Below are 19,092 nucleotides of genomic sequence, written 5' to 3'. Positions count from 1 at the left end.
GTTGGGTTGAGGGGGTGAAACCCATGCAAACACGGGGAGAATGTGCAAACTCCACACAGACAGTGACCCAGAGCCGGGATCGGACCTGGGACTTCGGCGCCATGAGGCAACAGTGCTAACCACTGTGCCGCTGTACTGCCTAGAGGGGTGTTTTTTGGAATGGAAAATTGTGACTAGTTGAGTTGCACAGGGATCTGTGCTTGGGCCTTTGTTGTTTGTGGTGCACATAAACGATTTGGAGGAAAATGTAGCCGGCCTCATTAGTAAGTTCGCAGATGGCACCAAGGTTGGTGGAGTGGCAGATAGTGTTGAGGATTGTCAGGATTGAGATACAGCCGGTTATAGATAAGTTGGAGACTTGGGCCGTAAAATGGCAAATGGAGTTTAATCCGGACAAATGTGAGGTAATGTATTTTGGTAGGTCTAACATAGAGGGAAAATATACAGTAAATGGTAAAACTCTTAGAAATATAGAAAGTCAGAAAGATCTGGGCATGCAGGTCCGCAGATCTTTGAAGGTGGCAACACAAGTGGACAAGGTAGTCAAGAAAGCATACAAATGTTTGTCTGCATTGGACGGGGCATCACGTATAAAAACTGGCAAGACATGCGACAGTTGTACATCAGCTTGGTAAGGCCGCAGTTGGAATATTGCGCACAATTCTGGTCGCCACACTACCAGAAGAATGTGGAGGCTTTGGAGAGGGTGCAGAGGAGGTTTGCCAGGATGTTGCCTGGTCTGGAGGGTGTTAGCTATGTGGAGAGACTGAATAGCCTGAATAGAGGTTGAATAGACTCGGACTGTTTTCATTAGAAAGACGGAGGTTGAGAAGTGACCTGATAGAGGTCTACAAGATTATGGGGGGCATGGATAGAGTGGATGTGCAGGCACTCTTTCCCAGGGTGGAGGACTCAGTCACCAGGGCATATAGGTTTAAGGTCCGTGGAGCAAGGTTTAGAGGAGATGTGCGAGGCAGGTTTTTTACGCAGGGGGTGTTGAGTGCCTGGAGCGCGTTGCCAGGGGAGGTTTTGGAAGCAGATACATTAACGGTGTTCAAAAGGCATCTTGACAAACACATGGATACGATGGGTATAGAAGGATACGGAACAAGGAAGTGCTGAGGGTTTTGGCAAAGGTTGGTATCATGATCGGTACAGACATGGAGGGCCGAACAGCCTGTTTCTGTGCTGTAATGTTCTTTGAGAGGTAACAACCATAATCTCCTTTCTCAGCTCCTCTCAATCCAACAACAGGCTCCTTCCCCTTTCTTAGAGGCCGCACAACACACTCCGGCAATGTTCCCTCTGCCTTTCCATCCAGAAATGTGGAGGACAACAGCTCCAATTTGGCAGTCTTCCACATGTCAACTTGAGCCTTCACCTGGATGCTACCCACATCTAGTGGTCAAGAATCTTATGGCCAGTCATTCCTGTGTTCTGTTTGTTTAATTTGAAAAGTTGCATTAAGCACCATTTAAATTATCATTAATTACTTGCACAATGAATGCAATTTGCTTCCCGGCAGTTCTCTTGGTAACTTTACCTTGGAGGCTTCTTGCTGTCAGTCCACATTGTTGGGGTTTGGCACAAACGCATCTTGTTTTGGTTCTACAGCTTTAACCTACCCCACAACCCTTCCTGAAAGCCAGATTAAAATCCACCCTTCGGGGGTGGGGGGGTGGGGGTTTATGTTGGGCTGTGGTTTACACCCAACCGAGTTTATACCCATCAAGGTTCCACTGGTCGGGCTTACATCGATCTGGTGCTTATATGGATCGGGGGTTTATGTTGGTCTGGTTCACACCGGTCAGGAGATTTACACACGTTTCGTGGGTTTAGCCCCCTCCAGGGGAATTTTAAGGCCCCCTGCAGCTGACATATTTTTCAGTGAGGAGGCATGTAAAATAAGATGGTGGCTAGCCCACTGCCTCCTGCCAACTCCAAATCTTTCACTCATAATGGGGTGAGTAGGTAAACTAGCACACCTGGTCAATTAATCACTAGTTAAATGCCTGTTTCTTCTCCTGTTCTACAATAACATGTGGGGCTAGTTAGGACAGACCACTACTTCACCAAGACAGCTGAAAAGGTGGGAAGGAATGGAGGGGCTTACCCTCTTTGGAGGGTGCTGTGTGTCCACCTAGGGCAACCTTCCCCAAGATGTTACCTCTGTTTGTGACTCCTCGGTGGCCTCCAAAACCCCATATCCCTCTTTTCCCTCTCTAAGTTCCCCCATCACTGCCTATCCAAGAACTGCCTTTCCTCCAAATCTCGTCACCATGGATCTTATCGTTGGAACTTCCCGGTGCTGCTGGGATTACTCAATTGTTGGCCAATCAGATTAGCTGACAGCTCTCCATTCCCTGTCGAACAAAAGTCCCACAATTACCTCTAAGTCCGTCCCAGACTGGCCTCGTTTATCATTTGGGTTTACAGCAGCCGGGTTTACACCTGTCGAGCTGGATTTTCGATTTGGGAGGCTATGTTCTCCTGCCATGGAGCGCAAATCTGCAAGCAATTCAACATTGCTCGCCATGCGTATTTATGAATGGCATGGAATGTAAGTGATTCCCGAGAGAATCCTGCTATTGGGCCATCAATTTGAGCGGGCAGCCTGATAGCGAGGACCCGCTACCGGCCAAACCCCCCCACAGCGCAAAGCAGTCCCCGACCCCGGACGGCCTGGGTGTCCCCCCCTTCACCCAGGAAATGGGTTCACCTGACATGCCCCCTCCTGGGACCCCTGGAATAGGAAGTCCCCCCCCCCAGGGGTCCCTGTAGAAAGGGAGAAAGGGGTCCCCCACGAGGGACGCCTGTAATAAGGAGATACCTAGGGACCCCTTTAATAGAGAGACCCCCAGGGACTACTCTATGTAATAGGGATAACCTCCCTGGGGCCCTATATAGGGAGATGGCCCCCCCCAAGGACTCCCTGCTGAAAGGAACCCCTCACAGGGATCCCTTGACTGAAGGAACACCCCAAAGGGACCTCCTGGCTAACGGCGCCCCCAGACCCCCCCCCCCCCCCCCAACCACAAGAGACCCCTGTCTGCAAGCTAGAGAACAGTCCAGATTGGGGAAGTGAAAAGAATTACAGCTGTTACACTTACCTTGGAGCGCCACGTATCCATTCCTGGAAGGAGAGAAGCTGTGACCGGCGGTTAGACCCCGCAGATCTAGTAGCTGCAAGCTTTTCATAACTTTCTAGTAGTGGACTGTGATTGACAGCTTCCACAAACCAGCTGCAGCCTTGATTCATTCAACTCCCTTCACAATTCATAGAATCTACAGTGCAGAAGGAGGCCATTTGGCCCATCGGTTCTGCACTGGCCCCTGGAAAGAGCACCTTACTTAAGCCCACGCCTCCACCTCCCCAACCTAGTAACCCCACCTAACCTTTTTGACACTAAGCGGCAAATTAGCATGGTTAATCCATTCACCGCACATCTTTGGATTCATAGCAGCAGCACGGTAGCGCACTGAGACTACGGCACCGAGGTCCCAGGTTCGATCCCCGCCCTAGATCACTGCCCTTGTGGAGTTTGCACATTCTCCCGGTGTCTGCGTGGGTTTCACCCCCACAACCCAAAAGATGCGCTGGTTAGATGGATTGGCCATGCTAAACAGCCCCTTAATTGGAAAAAAATAGTTGGGTAGCCTAAATTGAAAAAAAACAATCTTTGTATACATAGTATGATTACTGGTCATCAGTTTGATGACAACAGCAACACCAAAACAGTTCATATTTATAGTAACCGGCATTCTCCGGCTGTTGCGATTCAATGTTCCTGCTGTCAGCGCACCTCCACCCATGGGTTTTCCGGCGGTGTGCCTTGGTTACAATGGGAAATCCCATTGACAAACCGCAAGAGTATAGAACATAGAACATTACAGCGCAGTACAGGCTCTTGGGCCCTCGATGTTGCGCTGACCTGTGAAACCCCTCTAAAGCCCATCTACACTATTCCCTTATCGTCCATATGTCTATCCAATGACCATTTGAAAGTGTTTAGTATTGGCGAGTCCACTACTGTTGCAGGCAGGGCATTCCACGCCCTTACTACTCTCTGAGTAAAGAACCTACCTTTGATATCTGTCCTATATCTATCTCCCCTCAATTTAAAACTATGTCCCCTTGTGCTGGACATCACCATCCGAGGAAAAAGGCTTTCAAAGTCTCAATATAGAATCTTGCCACCAGCGAATCTTGCCAGGAATTCCACCCAGGATCTTCAACATATAAATTACTCAGATCACTTTCCGGTGCATTAAGAGGAACAGAAGCACCAATCTCTCAGGTGTGATGAAAGTTTTGGTAAAAACGAGTTTTTAAAATATTTCAAAAGGAGTACAGAAAGATAGAGAGGCAGAGTGGTCCTGGGAAGGCCAACGAGAAAGCAAAACCACGTAGCTGAAGTTGTGTCGCTAATGGGAGGTCAGAGACAGACGGATATACTGGACAATGGAGTCAAAAAATCAACAGATGGAGGAGAGAGAATAGATCTGGTAGAGGTGTATGTGTGTGACCATAAAGGTACTTGAAAACAGGATCAAGAATTTTAAATATAGTGCATTGAGAAACAGGAAGCTAGTATAGCTCCAAGAGGATGGGACTAATAGATGAGTGGGGGTTAATTTGTGAAAGGATAAAATCAGCAGCATTTTGGACAAGTTGGATCCTGAAGAGCGTGTATCAACAAGCAGCAGGGAGTCAAGATCCCAATCATTGTGGTGAATTTTCCCACGTGGTTCACAATCCTGACAAACGTCTTAATTCCAGGTCAGAATCATGGAGGTGGAACGACGGATGTGATCTTCGCAGAGGTAGCAGGGGCGAGAGGGCAGTGACAGTATGGTTGAGGGCGTGTGAGTGGGTGAGAGTGAATAGGTGTGGGAGAGTGAGTGGGTGAGAGTGAGTGAGCGTGCTTGTGTGTAAATCTTCCCATTAAAAATGACTTGGAACTACCAGTTGAATAACAGAACATTTTTCTTAACTGTAAGGATTCTAATAAGTATATATAAAACTTATAAACAGCTTGCAAAATTGTTATTCGACATTTGCACCTATTGCAAAGTAATAATCATTTTTTTGTGGTCTAATACTTCAATATAATTAAGATGTTTCCCAAGGGTTCCATCAGTACTCTTTGGAGGTCAAAAGGGTTCCACAGCTGGAAACATTTTGGAAATCCTGTCCTATGGGACTTCCACACAGCGAGGTTTTCCAGCAGTGCACGGAGCAACATTTAGTTGGTCTACCCGCAAACTCATCATCGATGACATCTTGGTTTGGGGCTGAATAATACATGATTGTTTAGTCCTTGACAGAATTAGGACTGTACAGTTATAGCTCAACTCTGCTAAATGCAGATTCAGGATCAACCAAGTTCCCTGGGTGGATCAATTGCTCACAGTTGATGATGTGAAGCCACATTCAGACAAGACAACGGCTGTACGACAGATGCCTATCCTCATGCAATCTATTTATCAGTTGAACACATCCCATTACTTAAAATGGGAATCGTAAAAGATCCTCTGGCCATTTATCAGTTGACTACTGCAGAGCAATAGGGGTTGAAAATCAGTGGTGTCTTCGTGTGCCTTGCCATTGGTAATGGGAAGCTGTCTGCCACTTGGGAACCAAAGTCAATAACAGGCAATTACATGATGTAAAACACTCAGTAATGTTTACGTGATGTCAATACAGAATGGTTTTATGAAACAATACATTGAGGAACCAACTGGAGAACAGACAATCCCAGACTGGGTATTGTGTAATGAGAAAGGAATAATTTGCAATCTAGTTGCGGGGCTTCTTGGGGATGAGCGACCATAATATGTCAGAATTCTTCATCAGGATGGAGAGTGATGTAGTTGATTCTGAGACTCGGGTCCTGAATCCAAATAAAGGAAACTACGATGATATGAGATGCAAACTCCACACAGTCACCCAAGGTTGGAATTGAACCCAGGTCCATGATGCTATGAGGCAGCAGTTCCACTATGCTGCACTGGACTTCCACACTGCCCAAAGCAGCACACCTCATTACTCCCTGATCAACAATTATCTCACAATCATGACTCATACTTCATCTCATAGCTTCATTTCACCCTCTTACACTTAACATTGCTTCATGTCTCTCACATACATATTGAATATGATGAGTACATAATATAATCAAGAGGATTATAGTAAATCCAAGGTATTCTCCTTGGTGTTTAAATAACAAAGGCATTTTACTATTGTTAGAAAAGAGAAACAGTTTGGCCATTTATATATCTGTACTGCGAATGTTAGAATAAGGTTTTAAATGTAAGCTGAATTTGTGTTTCTGTATTTGTGTTAAGAAAGGAGTTGGGGTAGCACGTTGGCACAGTGGTTAGCACTGCTACGTCACGGCGCCGAGGTCTCAGGTTCGATCCTGGCTCTGAGTCTCTATCCATGTGGAGTTTGCACATTCTCCCTGTGTTTGCATGGGTTTCGCCCCCACAACCCAAAGATCTGCAGGGTAGGTGGATTGGCCATGCTAAATTGTCCCTTAATTGGAAAATATGAATTGGGTACTCTAAATTTATTTTAAAAAAGAAGAGATTTAAACCTCAGTTTAGCTTCATGTGAAACAAAGGTGCCTGCAAGTTTGTAGGTTTAGTTTCACTTTAAATTCTGCCTGAATTGCAATGAACATTTCACAATGTAAAAGATATTGCAGAGTTTCAAAAAACGAAGCTGTTGCTGAGCAAGCAGGACCCTATACTGAAAAACAGAAACACTTGAATTTCAATTTGAGCCCAGAGGTAAGGAGCATTCCAAAATCACTGCCGGAACAGGCAGGAGAATGCATCGGGACAGAACGCCAATTTCAAGCTAAAGAATAGAAAGTTCCAGAAACTAGATAATAAATCAGATGAAGGTTCCAGGAGGACTGAGAAGTCAAAGGAACAAGGTCCTGTTCAGTGAAGCTAAAGCAAGATGCAGAGAAGGGGCTCTGAATTGAAGAGAGCTATAGGAACCAGATTTAAAGTCGGCTCTGAGACAAGCCAGCTATCTAATGTGATCAAAAGGTTGGTGACACCTTAATACAGCCTGTGAGGTAGTGATTTTCTGTTGATAAGGCTGGGTACTTGAGATATTGTGTGGAAACTGGTGATTGAAGGCAGAGGAATGCCAAAAGGAGAGGTAGAAATCCTGGAGGTGGATCCTTGGTGAAGCTATCTAAGAGAAAGCATTGTTTGAGAGGAGAATCTAAGCTGTGTTCTCCAAGAACAGAGTTTGTAAATACTTGTGTGGAAGTCAGAGTTCCACTGAGACCAGTTAACTCACAGTGCGACAAGCGTCTGGTGGGAATTAAGAAATCAAGTGGGTGGTATATATATCACTTGGTTTCAGGCTGTATGGTGACTGATCACATTTTGTATATTGGTTTACATGGACTGTGTACTTACTGAAAACATTACAGCATAAGGTATATTTTGTAACTTGTGTTATCCTTACAAATGTTTATATACCTGTAAAGGTACAGCTGGGGTGACGGAATGGCATATATAATTAATATTTTATTGTTTAATAAATGTTTTATTCTAAGTTTATAGATTCACTGGCAGACGTGTGACTCTGTTTATCCACATATCTAAACAAAAAATAAAAGTGTGAATCTATCAGGCTGGATTCCATCCTGGGATCTGACTTGTCCAGTACTAACATCAGCTGGCATCAAAACACTGGGGCAAATGCTCAATGTAAACTAACCCTTGCTAGTACTGCAAGTAGCAAATAGAAACAGCAGTGACTTTTATGCTACAGGCATTCAGAATTGCTTTAGCTTCAGAATGACTTAAGATCTGAGGCCACTTTACAGAGAACTTACCTTGCAAGAAAGTCATTGAAAGATAACCGCACAGGGTATCCGTGTCGAATCATCTTCACCATCTCCAAAACACCAATGTACTGCAGTTGAGCTGATACGTAGAAGTTGTCAAACATGTCTGCCTGCTTGGACGTGTTGGGTTTGATGCAATGTACAAAGTGAGGGGTTGAATTCTGGAGCTTTCCCATAATATCATTAATCGAACTCTGGAGGGAAGAGAAAAACAGGAAAGATTCCTTCTATATTTTAGACTCTAATAAGTTTTTTTTAATCATCTCACTATTTGCCTTTATGACGAGCAATCAGAAATGCAATTTTTATTATTTGATTTTGCAAGGAACCGACTTTGTAATTCTACTGTTTTCAAACAAGCAATTATTTGATTACTATTCATAACATAAGAGACAACGATACCAGGCTTTCCAGATTGTCAATAGCTGCTCTCCAAGACTTACCCGAAGCTGAGCAGCCAGAGTTATGGGCCCACCACGCTCCAGACTTTGGAGGAATGTTGCTGCTCTCTTCTTTTTCAGCAACTTAAGAGAAAAGAAAAACAGTACAATTAAAAACACAGGAATTGTTTAGTCTGATAGACAATTTACCTGCTTCAGGTCTTCTTCAAAAGCAAAATGTGTTGGATGCTGCAAATCAGAAATGAGAAAAAAAGAAAATGCTAGAAATGCTCAGCATCTGCGGAGAAAGAAAAACAGAGTTAGAGCATGCAATCTTATGAGACCATCAGAGATGGGGTTGAAAGTGTGCATGGGAGGTAAATTAGAAAGGTTCATGTTGGGTTGGTGGCCTGCACATTTCCACCTCGGTGTTCTTGCTAAGGCTGGGTCCTACTGACAACAGCTCAGCAGCAGGAAGCCAATGAGCAACAATGAGGAGAATTAAGAGGGCACGGAGGCTCCACTGGGAACCTCCAAGCATTGGAGTATCCCTTGCTGATTGCCATGCCCGGGGGCCATTGTTGCAGGAGGCTCCAATGACAGAGTATAGGTAGCGTCACGACATCCTGGGATAGTGCACGGACAATTCCAGCCCCACTTGACCCAGAGTCCACATAAAGAACAAATATACCTGTCTAGATGCCTCTTAAATGATGCTATCATGCCCGCCTTTACCACCTCCGCTGGTAAAGCGTTCCAGGCACCCACCACCCTCTGAATAAAAAACTTTCCACGCACATCTCCCTTAAACTTTCCCCCTCTCACCTTGAAATCGTAAAATTATTTAAAATAACCAAGGTCCTTGGTTGATCCCAATAAACTGCAGTCACAGATTTTTAATTTTAACACAAGTAATCTCTTATTATGTACATTATTATAATTACATGGGCAGAGAATGTAACTGACTATCTGATCCCACTTTTCCAAGCCCCACTTCCTAACTAGCCCCATTCTCCACACACACACACGCAGGCAAATATGACAGAGGGCAAAGGCAGGTGGAAAGGGAAAACAAATATTATTGAAAATAAAAGGATAAGGATGTTTAATGCACAGGGAAGACTTCTAGTTAGTGTCTTTCTAGACTTCAGCTTCCGATTTGATACTCCTTCCTTCTAGACTTGAGATGGTTTCTTCCACCAAGGTTGTCTATCTTGTCTTTAGACTCAGCATAATTGCAAGTTCACAGCACATTATGTGCCGCAATCACAAAGCATCACACAGGAACCAATAATTGACTGTCAGGCAAAATACTGTCTGTAGTTAATCGACCGTTTGCCAGTTAACCACCATTCCAATTCCTTCCAAATCTGGTTCCTTAGATCCACTTGATGCCGAGGGGTCTGGCTAAAAACAAAACATGCTAACACAGTGTGCGGACAAGCAGGCTGCTTCAACCTTGAATCTTCTGCTTAAAGGTACATTCTGATTATGGGTCCATGTACCAAAATAATAAAATAACTTAAAAGAAAAGCGAACAAAGGAAATAAACTGGAAGGGGTCCTTAAGCAGGAAATCCCAAATAATTCCACTGGGGAGGTTTCTCCTCTGCTTCATAGTGCCCACTAGTTTGGCCCTCATCTTTATTAAATTTGATGCAAGCTTCCAGGGGCATCACAATTTTGAAGTGCCCTTGCTGCCTGAGTAGCACAAATCTCTCCCAGTAGGGTTGTCAGTCTTCCAAAGTGACTTGCAGCTTCAGGAAGCCACTCGCCATCTTTAAGTGGGTGGGACTCCTGGAAGAGCCATTGAGGAGACCTTGGAAATGGGCAGGATGCATGTACCATTCCTGCTGTGAAAAAGCGGAAGCCGAAGCACTTAGCTGCCTTTCCCGTATCAGCCTCCCCGGACAGGCGCCGGAATGTGGCGACTAGGGGCTTTTCACAGTAACTTCATTGAAGCCTACTCGTGACAATAAGCGAACTTCATTTCATTTGATATGGTGAGAGGCTGTCAATCATAGCACGTGTTTATAAACATTGTGGTTAACAATGGGTGGCTGATGTGGGGTCTCTGTTGGGGGTCTGATGGAGTGTCACTGTTGAGGGCCAGATGGGGGGTCTCTGGGGAGCAGGATTTGCATTGTGGGGGAGTTGCCGATGGACCTTGGGGGCACCTACAGCACACACTTACCCCCTTGACGCACCATAGGGTCTATCATGTCAGGGCCATACTTGGAAATACCTACGCCAATGCACGCCCACATGAATCCCAGTTAAGAGGCCTGGAGCATCTCGAGGACACAGAGAATCAAGCTTCCAGCCTGTTAACCGGATGCAAATAACCCATCTGCATACTTCTGCCAGCATAGGTAGTGTAGCTTGCTGCCACTGCCAGCGGGGTACCGGAACATCGATATGGGATTGGCACCTTTTTAGCCTGACATTGATTCACCGTCGGATCGGAGTGCTGTCCCAATTGGATAGGGTGATGGTGAGACCACACCTAGAGTATTGTGTCCAGTTTAGGTCTCCTTATTGAGGCATTTCAGAGGAGGTTTACCAGAGAGATTCCGGGGATGAAAGGGTTGATGTATGAGGAAGATTAAACAGTTTGGGTGTATACTTGCTGGAGTTTAGAAGGATGAGACAGGATCTGATTGATGTATATAAAATACCAAAAGGGATTGATAAAGTGAACGTAGACCAAATGTTCCCCCTTGCAGGGCAATCTAGAATGAAAGGTCATAGATATTGGTTGAGAGGTGGTAGATTTAAAACTGAGATAAGGAGAAACTGCTTCTCGTAGAAGGTGGTGAATTTGTGGAACCCGCAGCCCCATAGTGTGGCATAATTGGAATAGTTTCAAGAATGAGATAGATTGATTTTGTATTTTAAAAATGGATTAAAGGGATATGGGGAACTGGTGGATATGAGACCAGAAAGAGATCATCCATGATGTGATTGAATGGAAGAGCAAGGTCGAAGAGCTGAATTGCCTACGTCTGCTCCAAATTCCTATGTTCCTGTAGAGAAGCTCCGGCAGTCATTTTGTACTCATGAGATACCAGAGGTCCTCGTATCTGACAAAAGGGCCCTCTTCACCGCCAGAGAATTCCAGGCATTTGTGTAGTCTAACGGGATGAAACACATCTGAACGGCGCCATATTATCCATCTGTTGATGGCCTGCAGAACATGCGGTCCGAACATTTAAAGGCGGCATGAAACGTCAGACCGTCAGCTCACTAGACACCAAATTGGCTCAGTTCCTCCTCAATCACAGGACCGCACCGCATACTATGATGGGAGTTTCACCAGTGGAATTGCTGATGGGATGGCACCTCCGGACCAGACTGAGTCTATTGTTTCCTAATCCTGGTGGGAAAGTGGAATCAAAACTAAAGGCCCAGGAAAGAAATTACGATACCCAATGTCATGACAGGCCTTTCAGCTTGGAAGGTACCATCTATGTTTGTAATTTCAGAGATGGATCCCTTTGGATCCCGGGGGTTATACTGGAAAACAATGGCCTGTATCATACAAGGTCAAGCCAGACTGTATAAAACACATGAACCATCTCAGGAGCGGAGCCCCTCTACTGCAGAAACTACTCTGGATGAGACGAAGCCCCCAACATCCTCAGAACCTACTTCCAGGCTGGGGACTCAATCCATTTTAAACACAAGAGTCATCCCCCCAAGAGGGTTAAAACTTGAGGTCAGAAATAGAGGCTAAGATGACTGACCCACAGCTGGAAGTTAAGGCTCTTCGACACTGGGCTAGGAAGTGATGATACCCCATCTGCTTTATGCCCCCAGATTCAGCTCCGCTGATGGTGGGCTTGAGGCTATGCACAAAGAGGCAAAGGACGTATCATCAACGTAGGAGTGAGGGGGAGCATCCGGACTTGGGGGAAGGTAATAACCCTCCCGAGAACATGGGGACTCACTCATCGATCTCCCCATGGGGGTCATAGAGTACGAGTTCCCATGGTAATGGGCGGAGGTCCACCCAGCGGGAATTCATTACCGAGTGATTTAAATGCTTTCCCAGACCTGGAACAGGCCTTCTGTTAGTCCCACATTGGGACACTTGTGTTGTGTACCGTAGGTATGGCTTCACGACGGAGTTTTAGAATAAACCTGTTCAAACCTTCTTCTTCGTGTCTGCTGGATTATTACAAATAAAATATTGCAAAAGATTACAGTAACAGAACTCCAATTAAATCAGGCTAAATTATCCAATTTTGTTCCTATCCCCACTTTGTTCAGACACTGTTAAGACTTAAAAGAGACCCTGCAACCTGATACACCCAAACCGGAATGAAAATCACAGGTAAGCGTCTGGTGGTTTTTCTATCCATGCACTCCTTGTATGATCCCACTGAGTTATGGAAATACTCTATTACTGCAATGACCACACTTCAAAACCACTCAATAGGTGGTGAAGTGCTTTGTGACCTGTTGACAGGCACTGGAAAATATACAAGTTTTCCTTTGTTTCTTTTATCTGTTGTGATTGATACAAAACAGAAGCATTCCATGCCAGCCCACCAAGGCTTCACCAGTGTTTTTCTCCTGCTCATGCAACGTTTAATGTTTCTCTTTTTCAAATCAGCAATTCCTTTTTAAAAGTAATAGCATTGTATGAAGTAGGGTTTTAAGACAAGCAATTCCATATTTTAACTATCCTCTGGGCACGTTATAACAACCACATAGCGTCTGGCATAGTGTCGCAATGAGAGTGTTGAATCCCGAGAGATGCCCCTCGGGAGATTCTCAAAATGTCTTGTGAGATTCAATCGAAGTTCGTGAGGTGTTGCAATCTGGATTCCGTCCTCGCTGGGTGAGATCCAGATCAGCATATTTAAATGAGTCATTTGGCTCATTTAAATATGCATTCACCGGATTCTTCAGGAGCCCAGGATTCACCAGCCGTGCCTGGATGACCTTGCCAGGGCGCTCTTCAGTACTGGTTTCCACAAACGTGGACCAGTCATAATGGCACCCTCTGGGGGGTCTCCAAGGCCAATTGAGACCGCTGGATGATCGGGGACAGGTCAGGGTGGCACCCTGACACTCCCACTGGCACCGGGGCACCTTGGCACTGCCCGTCTGGCAGGGACATTGCCATGGTGCCATGCTGGCAGTGACAAGGTGCATGGGTGCCAGGTTGTCCATGCCAGGGGTCGGGCCCAGGGATGCCTTAAGAGGTGGGGTGAGGGCGGACACGATGACCCCCAAAGAAATATGTTGGGTGATGTGGGGGTGGGGATGATTCTGAGGCTGCAGTGGGGATTTGAAAGTTCGGGGCTGCCTTTAAAAATGACGCCCCAATCCTCTTGTCATCTTCCTGCACTGGCGAGCCTCGCCGAGGCCAAAAACATCGCCGTCCCCCCGCCCCACTAAATGCACGCGAAGCCGGACATGGGGAGTTTTTTTTGTTGAATCGCACCCTCTGTGGAAGTAAGTTTTTAAACCTGTCCTTTAATTATTTCTGTACTTATCTTCATTTTATCCCTTGTTACTGTCTCATTGACCAATGGAAATAATGGGCGGGATTCTCCCCTACCCGGCGAGCGGGGGGTCCCGGTGGGACCGAGTTGCGTGAACCACTCCAATGTCGAGCCACCCCAAAGGTGCGGAATCCTCCACACCTTCAGGGGCTATGCCGGCCCCGGAGTGGTTTTCGCCCCGCCAGCCGGCGGGAAAGGGGCTTGGTGCCACGCCAACCGGCGATGAAGGGCCTCCGCCGGCTGGAGCGAGTTGGCGCATGCGCGGGAGCGTCAGCGCAAGCTGGCGTCATCCCCGGGCATGCACAGAGGGCTTCATTTCCGCACCGGCAATGGCGGACTGCTACAGCTGCCGGTGCGGAACAATAGAGTGCCCCCACGGCACAGGCCCGCCCGCGGATCGGTGGGCCCCGATCATGGGCCAAGCCACCGTGGGGGCACCTCCCAGGGCTAGATCCCCCGCGCCCCCCCAAGAACCCTGGAGGCCGCCCGCGCCGCCCTGTCCCGCCGGTAAGGACCTACTCCAATTGAGGCCGGCGGGACTGGCAAAAAACTGGCGCGACTTCGGCCCATCGTGGGCATGGAGAATACCATGCAGCTTTGGTAAAGTCCATGGGAAAAATACTACCCATTTCCTCGGCCTTTGTATCCTTCCTCTAATCCATTTTGGATTTTGCTGTGTAAAGTATACTTTCTTTCAATAAGAATAATAATCTTTTTATTGTCACAAGTGGGCTTACATTAACATTGCAATGAAGTTACTGTGAAAAGCCCCTAGTCACCATATCCTGGCGCCTGTTTGGGTACAGAGAGGGATAATTCAGAATTTTGAGCTGGTACGGAATGGAACCCGCGCTGCTGGCCTTGTTTTGCATCAAAAACCAGTTGACTAGCGCACTGAGCTAAACCAGCCCTCCAATATATCTGTACTAACTTTTTTTTTGTATTTGAACCAAAGTTGTCCCCAATTGCCCATTCTGAATGATTAGTCAGGTCCTTGAGCCTTCCAGAGTTTTTGTCACTAATTTGATGCGGTCATAAACTTTCCCTTTATCCCAGTGACTATATTTCATGTGGTTTTGCCATGAGTCTGTTATCCAGTACCTTACCAAATATTATTTTTAAACTCCTTCCAGCTCATTTTCCCATCTTCCAAGCTGAGTTCACTGCCAGCTTTTATCACTTTGCCCCTTATCTTGTTTCTCTGTCCTCCTGATAATTCTTCAGTCTATTTCAATCATTCCCACCTCAATGTCTCATTTTGTGTCTGCCCTTTCCTGAATAACAGGGGTAGGGAATAATTGAAGTGAAGTCGGCAATGAACAGAAAATCAAAGTTCCCCAGACTGACATGATGAAGTGATGAGTTTTTCACAATGGTCTTTGTTACGTTTGTCCTTCTTTAATACATAGATGAATCTTGTCAATTTAAGAATTGTGGAACAGTATTGAAATGTTATGATGGCATACAACATTGGTAGAAAAAGGGGACACAAAGATCTGAACCAAAATCAAAAGCAAAGATCAAGCACAAACACCAGGAAATCTTCCAGGAGCAATTTGGATGTTGGCAAGATAAATAAATGCCTGCTCCTTAATTGTTAAATCTGTCATGGTGATTACAGTGGATGTAGGTAATAGCCTGTGTAGCTCACCATGTTTAATTTACTGCTGAACGGTGCTTGCTGAGAATTGTTGCAATTCAGTCACCAGTCCATTGCCAAACTAAACAATAAGTGGGGGAACAAGCAGTTTATTAAGAATGCTTTTTAAAATTCATTCACAGTATGGGGAAATTGCTGTCCAGGACATCTTATATTACTCATCCTTAATTGCAGTGAGAAGGTAATGGTGAGCTGCCTTCTTGAACCGCTGGAGTCCACCTGGTGTAGATACACCTACATTAGGGAGGTAGTTCTAGATTTTGACCTGTGACAGTGAAGGAATGATGTTAAAGTTCCAAGTCAGGATCTTATAATATAATCTTTAATATTGTCACAAATAAGCTTAGATTAACACTGCAATGAAGTTACTGTGAAAATCCCCTAGTCGCCACTCCTGCGCCTGTTCGGGCACAGAGAGGGAAAATTCAGAATGTCCAATTCACCTGACAAGCACGTCTTTGGGACTGTGGGAGGAATCCGGGGCACCCAGAGAAATCCCATGCGGACACGGGGAGAACGTGCAGACTCCGCACAGACAGTGACCCAAGCGGGAATCAAATCTGGAACCCTGGCGCTGTTAAGTATCTTGAAGAGGCTCTTGCAGATACTGATATTACCATGCATACACAGCCCATGTCCTTCTAGGTGGTATGGATTGTGGAGTTGGAAGACATTGGTGAAGGAGGCTTGGTGAGTTGCTGCCGTGCCTCTTATAGATGGCACACATTGCTGACACTGAGCGCTCGTGTTGGAGCAAGTGAGTGCTTAAGTTGGGGATTGCGTGCTGATCATGCAGTCTGCTTTGTCTTTGCCTCCAGCTTCTGGATAGGCTTTGAGGATTCAGGATGTGATTTACACATGACAGATTTCCCAGTTTCTAACCTGCTCTTGTGGCAAGAGCATTTATATGGCTGTTAAGTTTCTCATCAATAGTAACCCCAGGATTATGATGGTAGGGGATTCAGTAATGGCAATGCAATTGAATATGAAGGGTAGATGTTTAGATTCCCTTTTGCTGAAGATGTTTATTGTGTAGTACTTGTGTTGCACGAATGCCATTTGCCATTTATCAACTCAAACCTGAATATTATCCATATCTTGTTGCACACGTGTATGGACTCCTTCAGCATTTGAGAAGTTGGGAATGGTCCTGAAAACTTTGCAATCATCCCCATTTATTACTTTATAATAGAGGGAAATTCATGGAAAAACAATTGAAGATGGTTGAGTTGAATACACCACCCTGAGAGAGTCTGCAATGATACGCTGGCACTGTGATAGCTACAACTTCCTTTGTGCTCGGCATAACACAAATCGCTTTTTCCTGTTTCCCATTGACTTCATCTTTTCACCTTGAAGCCTCACTCAGTTAAATGTTGCCATTAGGCAGGGCCAGGGTGGCAGGGTGTAACAGTGGTTAGAACTGCTGCCTCACAGTGCCAGGGATCCGGGTTCAATTCCGACCTTGGGTGACTCTCTGCGTGGAGTTTGCATGCTCTCCCTGTATCTGCGTGGGTTTCCTCCGGGTGCTCCGGTTTCTTTCCACAGTTGAAAGATGTGTAGGTTAGGTGGATTGGCCATGATAAATTGTTCATTAGTGTTCAGAAATGTGTTGGCTGGCAGGGGTGGGCGGGGGAGTGGGCCTAGATGGGGGTGCTCTTTTGAAGAGTCAGTGCAGACTTGATGGGCCGAGTGGCCTCTTTCTGCACTGTGGGAATTATTTTTAAAAACTTTTTCCTATGAAGGAAGAATTTAGCGTGGCTAATCCACCTACCCTGTGCATCTTTCCGAGTTGTGGGGTGAGATCCAAGCAGACAGAGGCAGAATATGCGAACTCCACATGGACAGTGACCCAGGGCCGGGATCGAACCTGGGTCTTTAGCGCCTTGAGGCAGTGGTACTAACCACTGCACCACAGTGTCACCCTACGCTGTGGGAATTCTATGATTCTTCTATGATTCTATGATTATGTCAAGGGCAATCACTCTTACCTCACCTCTGGAATGCAGATCTTTAATCCTCATGAAAAATTAAATTAATAAAGATCTTCATCCAAGGCCCCTCTCTTACAGCAACTAATACAAAAATATTTTATAATAATTAGTACAACTTAAGAGCAGCACGGTGGTGCAGTGGTTAGCACTGCTGCCTCATGGCGCCGAGGACCCAGGTTCGATCCCGGCCCCGGGTAACTGAGGGGCTGGTTTAACACAGTGGGCTAAACAGTTGGCTTGTAATGCAGAACAAGGCAGCAGTGCGGGTTCAATTCCCGTACTGGCCTCCCTGAACAGGCGCCAGAATATGGCGACTAGGGGCTTTTCACAATAACTTCATTGAAGCCTACTTGTGACAATTAGCGATTATTATAATTATAATAATAATATTATTAGTCTACATCGTCAGAGATCGGAGCGCAATTGTTAAAGGGTGCCCGGTCTCAGAATAACATGACAGCTTCCCCATCCCCTTCCCCGCAAGTGTTGGCAAAGCCCGGCCCTACTCTCTCTCTCCCCCTCCCCTCCAATCACTGGCAAGGCCCCCTTCCCATAAATCACTGGCAAGGTACCCCCACCCCAAGTGAGTGACACCGTGCTATGGGTTTGCCAAATGCACCCCTTCATGTTTCTCTCCTCTTTAGGATCTACCCCTTGGCATTGTCAACCTTGCACTGCTCTAGCACCTAGATTGGCATGTCCTGGGGAAGTGCCATGTTGGCACTGCCAAGTGGCAGAAGTCAGATAGAGTATTTGGTCTTTCCAGGAAGGACTTCAGAACAGACAAATTCCCATCAGAAAAAGAAAACTGCAGTTAGAAACAACACCTGCTCTTTCTAGCAAGCACTTCAGAACAAATAAACAGCCTCTTAAAAAAAACTATGGTTAGAAACATCAGTTGTTCTTTCTCGGAAACACTTCAGTACACAGAAACAGTTTCTTTCAATAAAAATGTGGATAGAAACAACACCCGCTCAAAAGAGGAAGCACTTCAGAGATAATGGACCATGAAGAGCTATAAAAACATCGCTAAACCCTTTTTTGAAATAGTCCGAACCTGTCAATCAAGAGGCTTGTAAAAGTAATGGACCATGACATTAAATGTAAACAATGCAGTTTTAGGCTTCTCAACAAGCCCAAAGCTCAAAAAACATAAAGGGGAATGAAATTGAATGTGAAAAGAGCACTTCAAAGGTTTCCAACACATCAAAGGGAGGACTTAACCTTCAGCTGACAGATCATTGATATTAACATGTTGGGAGAGAGTTTAAAGATTTTCAAGGCTACAGGGGAAATACTTTTACCTTCAGATGACAGATTATTGATATTGACTGCTGCGAGAGACATCAAAGCTATCCAGGCTATAGAGGGAAGATCTTTACCTTCACCTGAAAGATCATTAATATTGACAGGCTGGGAGAGAGTTTAAAGTTTTTCAAGATGACAAAAGGAAGGTTTGCCACACTGCCCCCCATCCCAGGAAAGATCCCTGACCTGAGCCACTCCAGCACATCCAAAGCCCCCCCTCGACCCCCACATCCCCTGAAGGACCCCGCTGCACCTTGGTGGTAAGTGTAGAGAGGATACTCATCCCCTTGCTCCCCCTCGGTATCACTGGGACCCGGTCCCTGCTTTTAGGGATCAGGAATGATTCGCACCTGTGAGA

General features: G+C 45.8%; 1 protein-coding gene across 1 annotated transcript in view; it reads right to left on the bottom strand.

Annotated features, from left to right (window-relative positions):
• Window positions 1-19,092, bottom strand: part of myo16 (myosin XVI) — a 650,273-nt gene that overhangs the window by 110,516 nt on the left and 520,665 nt on the right. The window contains 2 exon segments of the mRNA XM_038818242.1: window positions 7,866-8,071; window positions 8,321-8,401. Coding sequence (XP_038674170.1) covers window positions 7,866-8,071; window positions 8,321-8,401 — 287 coding nt within the window.

Source organism: Scyliorhinus canicula, chromosome 14, assembly GCF_902713615.1.
Source record: "Scyliorhinus canicula chromosome 14, sScyCan1.1, whole genome shotgun sequence".
Taxonomy (NCBI): domain Eukaryota; kingdom Metazoa; phylum Chordata; class Chondrichthyes; order Carcharhiniformes; family Scyliorhinidae; genus Scyliorhinus; species Scyliorhinus canicula.
This window is presented reverse-complemented; position numbering and strand designations above follow the sequence as displayed.